Source organism: Nelumbo nucifera, chromosome 8 (assembly GCF_055504915.1).
Source record: "Nelumbo nucifera cultivar China Antique chromosome 8, China Antique-T2T, whole genome shotgun sequence".
Taxonomy (NCBI): Eukaryota; Viridiplantae; Streptophyta; class Magnoliopsida; order Proteales; family Nelumbonaceae; genus Nelumbo; species Nelumbo nucifera.
The window spans coordinates 4521100-4533970 of NC_142656.1; the positions used below are offsets into that span (position 1 = coordinate 4521100).

At 36.7% G+C, this 12871-nt stretch overlaps 1 protein-coding gene across 1 annotated transcript in view; it reads left to right on the plus strand.

Moving 5' to 3' along the window:
• The window catches only part of LOC104600806 (uncharacterized), a 67791-nt gene that overhangs the window by 11965 nt on the left and 42955 nt on the right, over window positions 1-12871 (plus strand). Inside the window, exons 6-10 of the mRNA XM_088893001.1 lie at window positions 7456-7516; window positions 9864-9917; window positions 10118-10198; window positions 11568-11607; window positions 11802-11914. Of these exons, the coding sequence (XP_088749127.1) occupies window positions 7456-7516; window positions 9864-9917; window positions 10118-10198; window positions 11568-11607; window positions 11802-11914 (349 nt within the window). The remainder of the gene's footprint in view (window positions 1-7455; window positions 7517-9863; window positions 9918-10117; window positions 10199-11567; window positions 11608-11801; window positions 11915-12871) is intronic.

Consider the following 12871-nt stretch of genomic DNA (forward strand, 5'->3'; position numbering starts at 1 on the left):
GGGAAAAATTGGAAAAAAGGAAAATTTGCATCCCTTATGTCAACTCCAAGGAACAGCTCGCTGATGTCCTCACAAAAGGACTTCCATACTCGCGGCACAATGAGTTATGTGACAAGCTAGGCATGATAGACATATTCAGCCCAACTTGAGGGGGAGTGTTGTGAGGATTATTTAATTGTTATTTTACAGTTGCTGTTAGTGTGCTGTCAACTTAAGATGCTGTCAGCCAGTTAGTTTCTTTCTTTCTTATTAGTTTGTTACTAGGGAGTGCCACTAGGGGCATACTTGTAATCTCCCATTCCTTTTATATTAAGTTAATATAAATAACTAAACTGGCGGCAGCTAGAACAGGTTTTTTTTGTCTCTCAATCATATCTTCATCTTCTCCTCTTTCCTCTCTTCTCTTCTCTTTCTCTCGTCTCTCTCTCTCTCTCTCCATGAATGGTTACAGTGGGACATTTTGGTTTGAAGCACATTGAAGTTCCTTTTATTAGATGGGTCGGGGGTGACCTGAAAATTGGTGGATGGACCTGGTAGGCTCCAAGGGTCGAGTGAGTTGTTAAGTGGTTATGTGAGGACTGAGGAATTAAAGGAGGTGGGACAGTTTGGTTTGAAGCACACCGAAAAGAATTTATTGGTAAAGTGAACAAATTTTTTGACACAAGGGAGGGATGGGGAGGAAGACAAATTGCATTTTCCTTCGTCTTCCTCAGACTTGGTTGAGCCTGGAGAAAGAGGATCTTCAGCAGGAGAACTCATAGAAGGGAGGGTTTTATCCAACGTTGTTGAGTTTTCACAACCAGATAAAGATGAGTTAGTGTGGTGTCTTACAAGATTAAGTACTGCGAAGAGAAGGGGATATCAAAAGAAAAGGAAGGGGATGTAGGAGCAAGCACTTGTATTAGTTGTGCAAGCGGAAACATCAACAAGGGACTGTAGTAAACCGCGTTCAGGAGGAAATACGAGAGAGTAGAATTAGTTCAGAGTTAGCATACAAATATCCAAAAGGAGAAAGCAGGGAAAGAGAAGATGATCTTAAAAAGATGGAAATGGCAATGGAAGAAAGAGAAGTGGAAGGAAAGCAGAACAGTTTAGGGAAGGAGAAACCTGGAGGAGGGGGAGAGGGGGACGACATTCAAATAGGGCCTGAGATGGAGGACACTGAACTCAAGAACGTTATTGAAACAGTAGAGAAGAATGTTGAGAAGGGTGAAAATTCCTTGTCAAGAGTTTACAGAAGGAAACAAAAATATAGAACTAGACCTTTGCAAGAGGACGAGGATTTTGGTGATGAGGGTGGTGCAGCTTCGGTTTCAGAGGAGGGAGATGTAATTGTTGATGAGACTCTCGAAATTGAGAGGTTAATGGATATGGAAATGGTGTTGAACAATGAGGTGGAGGTTAGTAAAACCTTGGGCTTATTTTTCTTGGGGGGATTTTGCAAGGGAAGCTTTTAAGGAGGTGGAAGTAAAGTTTAGTGAACTGTTGAAGGAGAAGGAGAATGAGGGATTCATCTCAGACATTAATATGGCTGGTTCTGGTTCTCAAATTGCTGAGGTGAATGAGAGTTCGAGGTTTGACGAAGACATGGGGGGGTTCTACAAGAGAAGATTTGGGTGCTGTTCAATTTTTCAAAAAGAATGCGATATTTGAGTTAGAAAGGACCAGTGCTAACAGGGGTGCTTCTTCGATGATGGAGAAAATTGCTTACACAGTAAGAAGATTCAGAAGACAGAAAACTAATCAAACAATGGAAGTTTCAAAAGTTTTTGCCAGATTAAAGTTGGCAGTATTTGGGGCAGGGCCAAAGAAGAAGGGGAAGAAGATAAAGAAAGTTTCAGATAAGAAGAGAGTGTTCTGTTTTAGACACCGGATGCACTGAGGAAATGGGTAAAGCTTGATGTTTGCTTCTTGGTGGAATTGGGTATAGGAGGGGCTGGGAGGGTTGGGTGGGATTGCTTATTTATGTGTTCTGTGGAAGGAGGTTTCTTGTGATATTTGGTTTGGGTTCATTGTTTTTGCAATTGGGCTGGGGACTTTCAGGCTATCTTTCGTGTTTTCCAGGGTTGTTTATCTAAAGCGTAAGGAGTTAGGTTGAAAGTCTTGGTCTTTCTTTTGTTGGGTGATTTCTTGTCACCCTTATGTATCCTCGTTAATCTGTTTCCTTAATAAATTTTCTTTTTTATTAATCATCAACAAAAAGCATGAATAACCTGATGCTAACTAGAAGACAGTTGGTGGAAATTAAGACCAAAAAAGTCTTCTCTGGCTGGCCCATCTTAACATAGCCCTTTCTGTGCTGTGCAATAGTTCTAATGAAGATGCCCTGTTCTCAAAGATTTTCCTGTTTCTTCCAGTCCACACAACCCAAGAAAAAATAAATGGCACCATGGACCAAAGGACCTTTCCTCTCTTACTGAAACCAGTGTTTGGCCATGAGTTGAAAGGGAGATGCACTTTTTGTTTCCTATTTTGCAGCTAAGGGGAAGAAAGCGATCATCTTGGATTAATTTTATGTTTTAGTCTTTGGTTTATATTTCCATAAAAGAAGAGTTACAATTCCGAAATATACATGCAACTGAAGTTGAATGGGCTTGGAAAAAGCATGTTCCTCCCAAGATTGAGACTTTTATGTGACTCTTGTTCCTTGACAAGATTCTTATGTTATATTTGACCGTTCATCAGAGGGCCATCTAAATCTCAAAAAGCTGAAGAGTTTGTAAGAATGAATCTGTTGGTCACTTTTTTATTAATTGTTCCAAGCTCTCCTGAACTGGGAGTTTTCAGCTCTCTCTATAGTTTCCATAAAACCTAAATCCTAGAACAAGTGTGAAAAATCCACTAAGTAGTAATTCTAAAAAGATTGCTTAGGTTGAACCGTTGAAAGTTTTCCTCAATATGTGGATTTGTACTCTTCATTTTCTTTTTTTTTCTGTATAATTTTATTAATATCATACAGAAGGGGGTGAATCCAATGTAACAAAAATAGAAAGAACCAGTTAATAAGCCTGTATTATTACTTTAACAAGAGGTAATAAACCTGTTAAACAAAAGAATAACATATTATATTCTGCCATGTATGCTTCTGATTTCTTTCCAAATAGAAGACCATAAAAGATGTGTGCCAAGGATCCTCTTCTGCACCTTCTCCCAAAGCCACATTTGGAGCGTTTTTGTGGACCGATAGCTGTTATGTTTACAGTTATACTCATTAATACAATTACCTTACTTTTTTTTTCTAAAAAAAAAGGTTATTTCCTCTCTAAAAGTTAACATAGGATCTTTACTGTTTAAACCACTTCTGTGTTCATGTCAGTACTTTTAAGGGCAAACGTATTAAGACCTCCTCATGCAAGGATGCCGAGGGGGTGGTTTAACTGTTTAATTAGGTTAATTCTTTTTGCAATCTCCTCCTATTGAGTCAAGTTTGATGTGCCTTTATCAATTTATGGTCCAAATTGGGTTGAGAAAGATGAAGCCACAACCCTGGTTCAGATTGCAACAGCACAACTGACACAGTTTGCTGCTTATTGATATATTCAACGATCTTCTCTTTTTATCCTCTCTCTCTCTATCTATCTATCTAGCAACTGTATTGATCTTGAGAAATTTTGATCCCTATATTCACAAGGCAAGGCCTTGAGATAAACCTGAAAAATAGGAAGCATGTAAATTCCTATAACTTGGGCCTTGGCCTGATCAGAAATGCAGATATCACTAAAGATGAGGTGAAGTCCTCCTTACAGGGTGCTGGGATAGCCAGAAGAGTATTACCTTCATCATTGTTAGTTTGTAGCAACCCAGCAAATGCTATATTGTAGGCCAACAGCACTGGTTTAGTCTCCTTGAAATTGGCAAATTGGTAGAATGCGATTGGAGACATCTCCTGTTCTCTTTCATCATCCTTATCCTGGATTCCTAGAGAGCTAAATGCAGTGATAAACAACTTAGCTAGAACTGGCGTTGGAAGAGCCTTTTTGTACAGTGACAGCCCTGTTAGTAGCTAGTTTTTTTTTTTTGATAGATAACAGGAATTTCATTCAAATTTACAATCTGAATTACAATCTTAGAAGTAGAGGATTAAACATCTTCCTATTCATGGTAATGTAGCCCAAAACATATTCTCCCTTATAATCCGTTGTTTAGCTAAGGTATCAGCCATATTGTTTGCAGATCTTTGATACCCACTGCACTATCACCGTCATGCTACTTATCATCCATCTAGTCCTTTTGACTTAAGTCCTATACATCTAGAGTGCTTCTTTACAGTGGTTAAATAAGATCACAAAATAATATATTCTATGTTTTTTCCCCATCAGCTGCATCTTTTGCTAATACATATGTTACTTTTTTTCATATAAAAGAAAAAATCTATTAAGATGTAAGAGTAAAAGCAACTTATGCAAGTATAATCCATGTACAACTAGATGCTAATTGCCCAATAAACTAAGCTGTGGTAAGACTATCTATGCTGGACATTCGGAGCATCACAGCCAAAAGAAAGAGGTAGGTGTTGCTTCTCTGAATTCCTTTCAGATGGGTAGCCATGAGCAAAATGCTACCAATATCTTCCTTGGGACTGCTTATGTAGAGGACCTTTCTCAAATTTTCATGCATTTCACCCACAGCAATGACTAGCCATGAAATTGCAAAGAAAAAAATACCATAACAATTCTTTGTCTTTACCCTTTCAAATTCCAGCTAGAGAAAGTGTCTAAAACTGAGCATTGAAAGCTCCATCAATCACCAAAGCTCAGGAAAATGCACCAAAAATAAGGTACTAAACTTGCAATATAGAAAGGGATGATTTTGTCTTGTCCTGAAACAGCAAACAAGAGAGGTTGGAAAGACTAAAACCACTGTGAAGCTGTTATTTTGTGAGGAATTATCAGAAGGTGAATTTTGATGGGACAGGGGGATCCTAAATCTCCTCATGAGGATAGTTTCCAGCCACTGGAGCCATATGCCTAATGTATGATTGAATAGTGAAGGTGCCCATTGGATCCTACATCAACATCCTTGCATCTCTTCATTTGGTTTTAGGGAGTTGGGCTTTAATTCAAACTGTAAAGTGGTTAGTAAATGTATTTTGAAACCACTGATGTTGTGCTGAAACCTTTGTTTCCACATTGAGATTGTTTATCATAACCGTTTCTGATTGAAGTCTTTCTATTTTGGGAAACCATGAATAAGATAACAACTCTGTCAGGGGTTTACCATAACACCAAGAGTCAGTTTAAAATGAAGCTCTGGCCCTTCAGCTAACTTTAGCCTTTTTGGTTTCTCTCCAAAAGGTGCACCTAAGGTTTACCACACCAGGATCCCATCTCTAGGCCATAGGCCATACTCAGCCACAATTAAATTTCTACGGTACTTCAGCTTTAGTTGAATCTCCACCAGCATTTTCCTGGTAGTGGTGTGTTGATCACTATTAAAGGCCCTATGATTCCCTTTTTTTTCCTCGGAATTTTGAAATCAAGAATTTGAGTTACTTGTGAAATGATCCCCTTCACAGTTTCACATCAGCTTCTAAACTTATTGGTTGAACAATAAGATTTAATAACCTCTCCCTCCCAAGGGTTGTCTTCCCCAATATCGGTGACTCTCACCATTGATAGCTTGTTGCTATATTGAAACTGTTTCTAATTGATTGCCACTTTGTGAGGGAGAAGGTTCTTACTGGAGAGATAAGCACAGAACATGTAGGCTCAGGTGTTTAGTGGGCAGATTTGTTTACAAAAGCCTTAAGCTCAGGGAGAGTGAACTATATATGTAACAAGCTAGGATTATATGACATATATTCTCCAGGTTGAGGGGGAGTGTTAGAGTTAGCCGAATAAGGGTAGATTAGTCAACTCACCTTGGTTAAGTTATGAGCTTATGTGGCAGTCTTATTAGAGGTTCTCTGTCCCATACTTAAGTAGGGGCAGTTTAGTCCTTGTACATTTAATTAGAGCCTAATCACTATTAAGAGGTCGAACCTACCCTATCAGTCGACCTCCTAATAGTGATTAGGCTCTAATTAAATGTACAAGGACTAAACTGCCCCTACTTAAGTATGGGACAGAGAACCTCTAATAAGACTGCCACATAAGCTCATAACTTAACCAAGGTGAGTTGACTAATCTACCCTTATTCGGCTAACTCTAACAGAAACAAACATGTTGCAAATATGCCAATAAACTAAATTGCAGGCTGATGGCTTGAAAACCCCTCCATGCTTTGGGAGGTAAGCCTCAAATTATATCATTGAGGCCTTTTCCTTGAGACAAGCCTGATAAAAAGCTACAAATGACTTTTGAAAAATTGTTTTACCCTCTTAAGCTGGTCTAAGGGTGCTTATTGCATTTGTCTTTATAATAACTTGTATCATTGCAAGTTGCACACAAACTAAGTCAGTAATGAGTGTAGCTTGGACCCCTCCACCTAGTGGATTCGTGAAATTAAACTTTGATGGGTGTAGCAGGGGAAATCCAGGACAATCGGGGATTGGGGGTGTTTTTAGGGATGAAAATGGGGTCATTTCTGCCATGCTCTCAGGCCCACCTGGAGTGGGTGACTCCCTTAGAGCTGAGATCTTTGCAGTTATGGAAGGAGTCCAAAAAGCTAAGGAGTTGAACATCAGGAAACTCTTAATTGAAGGGGATTCAGAGGTGGTGATGGCTGCTTAAAGATCACAATGGCTTATGGAAGTACAATAATGAGAGGAGGAAATTCAAGTGGCTGGTGCGGGAGATGGAGGTTAAGATACGTTGGGTTAAAAGATCAGCTAATTCCCTAGCTGACGGTTTAGCTAAACAAGGGGCAGAAAGGGATTCACTTTTTTGGGCCAAGCTGTAACTTTAGTGTGTTTTCTTTCTTTTTTCCTTTTCTTGAGATTCTTTGTTGCTCTTGGAAGATAAGCGTGTTTGTCTTCCTTTTGTAAATCTTCTTTGATTAATTAATGAAAGTGTTATTGATAAAAAAAAAAAAAACTTGTATCATTGCTGTAAAGTCTAGTTTTTCTTTTCTTAATGAAATCTCACTTTTTTTTTTATAAAAAATGGAATATATATAAATAAATAAATGCATAAGAACAAAGACAAAATAAATTTCATGATGGAATCTCCATGTTATCTTATCTTTTTTTTTTATTTTTTTTTTTTATTTTGTCCCCTCCCCATTTACTATTAATTAGGCCAAATATTAGTCGTAACTTGCTTACATTATAAACGACCTCTAGGGTTACTACATTCACTTTTCATTTTCTATTTATTGAGTGTCCATTACAATTTGTTTGCACTTGCCTTGGCATTTGGAGCTAACTTGTTTAAACGTAAGGTCCATTTGCCATTTTCATATTTGGACTGCTATAGTGACCTTGAACTCCATGCATTTATGTTTCCTTTTTTCCTCATTTAGTTATCATGCTTATTTTATTTTATTTTATTTTTTTATGTTTCCATTGTTTTTTAGAGGTCCTTGGGGTGCTCTTTCTCCAATCCCAGAAAACAATGCCATTGCCATTAATAGCCAGGTTTGTAAGAACTTTATTTTGTGTCATATTACCATTCTTTTTTTCATTACTAGTAATTTATTTTGTGGTTATTATGGGGTATGTTATTTGGTCAATGTAGGTCACAGGCATGTTTCCTTGAGAAATGGGGACAATTAATTTGTCACATGGTATCCTTGTTTCATCTTCATCATCATCATCTAAGCCTTGTCCCAAGTATATGGGGCTGGCTAAATGGCTTCTGTTTCACCATTATGTTCCACTACATTATCTAAGTCTCGTCTGAACACAATTTCCTTGGTTTCAATGTGTTAATAGATCTCCAAGGAGAAATTATTAACTTCTAGATCGGATTCCCCTTGTAGCTTAAGTTTTTTTTTTTTTTTTTTTTTCTGATATGTATGTAAATAAATTCAGGACTGTGTTTTTGAAGGCTTGGATGCCTGCATAAGTGTTATTAAGAAAGACTAATTAGTATTTCACATTTCTAAACATGCTATATTGGTTTCCCCATTCACATTTACATGATGGTATTGGTCTTTGATATATTTCTTTTAGGGGCGATTAAATAGTTTTCAGGAAAAAAAGGTGCCACTAATGCATTGATTTTTTTTGATCAATAACAGAACAATTTATTAAAGATAATATTAAGCAAGGTACAATGGCAAGCTATGGGGAGAGGTAAACTCTCTTTACCCTCCCCAAGAAAAAAAAACAGATTACAACAATGCCCAGAACATTTGTTCCCTTCCCACTCCTTGTTTAACAAGAGCATCTGCAAATGAGTTGGCACTTCTCTTTACCCATTGAACCGCAACCATTCTATAACCACCTTAGAATCTCCCTTAATAATAATCTTGTGCATATTCAATTCCTTTGCCTTCCTTAACCCTTCCAATGCTGCCATGATTTCAGCTCTAAGATAATCCTTAACTCCAATAGGTCTGGAAAACAGTGCAATAACTTTCCCTTTCTCATATCTGAATGCTCCACCAAGCCTGAAGGTCCTGGATTACCTTCACTGCTCCCATCGAAGTTTAATTTAATAAATCCAGGAGCTGGAGTAGACCATAGGGGGCTGGAATTCACTTGAACTGGAGTTGAATTAGCCACTTCCATCCAGTTTCCCCTCAATACATCTGTGGATATATCTTTAAACAGATCTAAATATTTTACCCACTGCACCACTCTGATAGTTACAGCTTCAATTATTGTCTCTTTACTTCTTTCCTTTTCAGTAAAAAATCTGAGTTTTTTCCCCAGATTGTCCAACAGATGGCAGCCTGTATGCATTAATGCATCGCTTTTTTGGGTAAATAACATGCCAACATTTCATCAATATGAACAGATACGTTCAAAGAGGATTCAGAAAAGAGAGGTAAATTAATCTACCTCGCCTCAAAACAACTATTACAATTGAGTCCAATATAAGTGCCAACTATTTACCCATTTTTTGGCTAACGAGTTAGCCAACACATTTGCCATTAATGCATTGGCTTGGTTCAGATCCCAATACCTAGTTTTGAGTTAGATCAGATTGCATATTTAGAATATACAGATTTGTTTGAACAGTTGAACCTGACTAATTACATTAGGAGGTTTAATGTTAAGAATGAAGTAGATTCGGTATCCCTGTTTTATTAACTCTCCACAGATACCTTTAAGTTCACACGGAAGCTGGTTAGAGGCATGGAAGGGCTATGACTGTTGACAGTCGATTCCATGCTTGGGTGCTTTACTTAAATGAAAAAGTCTACACTTTTAGTAAGCCCATTTTTATCAGAAACAGTGGATCATAATTTATTAAGGAGAAGAGATACTTCTCACTTCAGTAAAAGGAAGTTGGTGAATAACAGCCATAGGCTTTCTTGTAGAAAGCCCTTCACAGTTTTTTGGTGCACTTGGGCTGAGAGAATGCCTTCATCTTTGAAAACAAGGCATGTATGGAGGAAATTCTTTGCATTAGGGTGAAAGGAACACTATGTTTATGGCTGCCAACAAACAAGAAATTCATAGGAGTTCCTTGCACTTCATTTTTTGAACACAATACTTCGTTTTTGCCACGGTAACATATTGATATATACTTCTGTACGGTCCCACTTTACAACCCTTCAGTGTACAGGGGTTCTAATGTTCTTTCTCTTTTGTCTCTAAAACAATACTTACCTTTTTCAAAGAAAAAGAGGCACAACATACTCTTATTTTAAGTTATAACCTCACAGGATTTACTCGTATTAATTCCAATAATGACTAAACTTGCCTTGTTGCTGTCAACCATTGCATAACAGATACTGTAACATTGGTATTATAGGAAAAAGATCTAAATCCTGATTAGTATGTGACATTATGTTTCCTCTTTCTTCAACAGGAGGGAACCATTTTTTCTGCCACTGGTGATTCTTGTGCATATTGTTGGGATGTGGTATGTATTTTTCATGGTGACAGATTTAGTTTTTTTTTTTTAATTTTTTATTTTTTATGAATAACTGAAGCAGATTTAGTGATGTTGACTATCTTCAAAATGCATTTTTCTATTGTAAGGAAGATTTCATCTACTTTTCCTCAGATATTTCATGATTTTGTCTTCTCTGTTTCTAACATGCTTTCTGTTTTCACTTTTAGGAGAAAAGTAAAATCAAAATGGTTTTTAAGGGGCATACAGACTACTTGCATTGTGTTGTTGCTCGTAACTCAAGTAATCAGGTCAGTTTTTCATCCTTCCGTTGTTGTCAATCTTGATAACAATGAAGATGATGATGAATAGATGATTAATAAAGTGTATTCCAATGTCTAATTGCCATCAAAGAGGAGAGGAAAGATAATGTGGAGATGCAGTAGAATAGTGGTGATTTGGATAGGATGGTGGAGATGCAGAGGAAAAACATAAGAATTTTTAAAGATAAAATACATACCAAAGAAGTTGCACATTAGGTGAACTGTGATGAAATTTATGGCTGTTTTTGCTATCTAATCAACGAATGTCATCATTAGGAATTGGTAAAATATAGCATGCTCTTCTTAAGAAAGGAACAATATTGAATTGATTTTTTTTTTTTTTTTTGAAAGGGAAGGTAAAATTGTATTGATGTGTTAAAAAAGAAGTATACAAGTAACTTAGTTCACTGTACAAAAAGGATCTGTATGTATGAACACCATTAAGGCCTCCTAGAAAAGTCAACAGCCAAACAAGAACTAGGTAAAGGGTCATCCTGAAATGCAGATCAATACTTAGCCATCCTCTAAGGTTACCAATGATTTGATTGATCAGCACCTCTTCTTATTGAAGATCCTCCTTTTTTTTTTATCAATAACCACATTTCATTAATTAATCACAAAAATATTACAAGGATGAAGATAAGCTTTCTTATCTTCTAGCTGGAGCTTGAGCTCCCAAGAACAAAAACGGAAAAATTACACTTGTGCCCAAAACATTAACTCCCTCTGAACTCCTTGCTTAGCTAACCCATCAGCAAAGGAGTTAGCTGACCTTTTCACCCAGCAGATCTTATTGAAGACCCTCCTATTCTTTCATTCAAAATTGCCCGAATAACAGCCGACCCGAATATCGAATTGAATTTTGATAGATGCAGACTAGGGAACTTGGGTGAGTGAGGGCACATCTCCTATATACCATAAATTGTAACGCCTAGCTTTTCTTTCAATCAATTAATAAAGATTGGCTTTGTTGCTCATCAGAAAAATGTCAGCTGCACTACTAACTTTATCAGTTTAAATTAGTTGGACCTATAATGTTCTTTTCATTTATCTTTCTTCTACCCTTTTCCTTCTCTTTCCAATGTTCTGTTCTTTAGATAGTTTATGGTTCAATAGTTCTATGCGGTGGAGTATTCAGGGAGGATTTGTTGGTTTCTGATGCTTTCTTGTTAATTGGTACTCTCCAGTTTATATCCCGTCTCCAATTTTTTATGTTTTGAGCAACAAAAAATTGTAGGGCCTTTTTCTATATGATGTGCATACCTTTTAAAGATTATCCTTGTAGTCACTACATAATTCTCTTTTTTTCCTTGATTTGCTTCTTCACATAGTTGATATTGGATTCTTCTGTTTTCAGATCATAACTGGTTCTGAAGATGGCACAGCACGAATATGGGGTGAGCCTAAACTTCTGATGTTTGTAAAGTTAAAGTAGTCAACAACAAAAAAGATGATCAATTTGTTATATCTTTTTTCCCCCTCTAAAGCTTAAACTGCTTAGTGTGATGCTGGAAATTTGATTATTACTGCTATCTTTTGGTAACCACTTTTGATTCTCTTTCTTAGTTTTATGTCTTCTATGGTGACCTAGATTGCAAAAGTGGAAAATGTATTCAAGTGATACATCCAGAGAAGGATACAAAATTAAAAGAAACCTTCTCATGGGTTAGTTGCATTGCTCTCGATGCAAGTGAAAGCTGGTTGGTAAGAATTCCTATTATAAAAACATGATTTATTCTTAATTGATTATCTTCTTTTTTTTTTTTTTGAAAAAAGGGTAAAGTATGATTGTAAATTGATTATCTTCTTATATGCTTTTATATGGATCATTTTGGTCCTTGATGACATACAAACAAGCACTTAAACAAAGTGTTAATATAATATTAAAACCTTTTCAAAAACTTGCCCGAATTCCTAAAATTTCAAAAGTTTTCATTCTGGATCTAGAGTTCAAAATGGTCAGAAGTTCTTAGGTTTAAAACAAAGGCCATGAGGTATATTTAAATGCATTTGAAGTCTAATCTAGAAAATCAGATTTTTGACAATAATCTCTCTATAATTTCATATTGTTGACATGTTCATATGTTAACTTTATTTAGTACCTGAACTTGTTGATGGTCTTCAGTGTTTTGAGAACTGGACAACACCGTACAGTTTATTTGAACTGTCAACCAGTTAGGTTAGATACCTAAATTGCCAAGTCACCAAAGCTTCATGTCCAAAAAAATACTTTTGAACCATTTGGCTAAACCATTAAAACTATGAACTACGTGATGATTTGAGGTACTGGATGGTTATTTCCACGCCTTTCTTTTATGTTTACCTTAATCAATTAGGAAAGTTAAAAGGATAGAGAATACTCACCAACTTTCTGAGTCTCTTTGGAGTCCAATGGGCAATTCCATCTAATATACAGGGCTTAATGTCGTCATGGAAATTGAGAAGGCTTTCTGAAATAGATAAAACCTTAGTTGAATGCTCTACCTATGACACTATGTTGGTCTCTATGGAAGGAGCGCAATTCCTGCATTTTTGTAGCCAAATCAATGCCGGTTTATGCTGAACAGGAAGATAGAATGGCAGCTCATATGATGGATGTGAATTTTGAAGCTTTTTGATGGTGTAAATATGTACCTATTCAGAAATTAGTGGCTACAGATT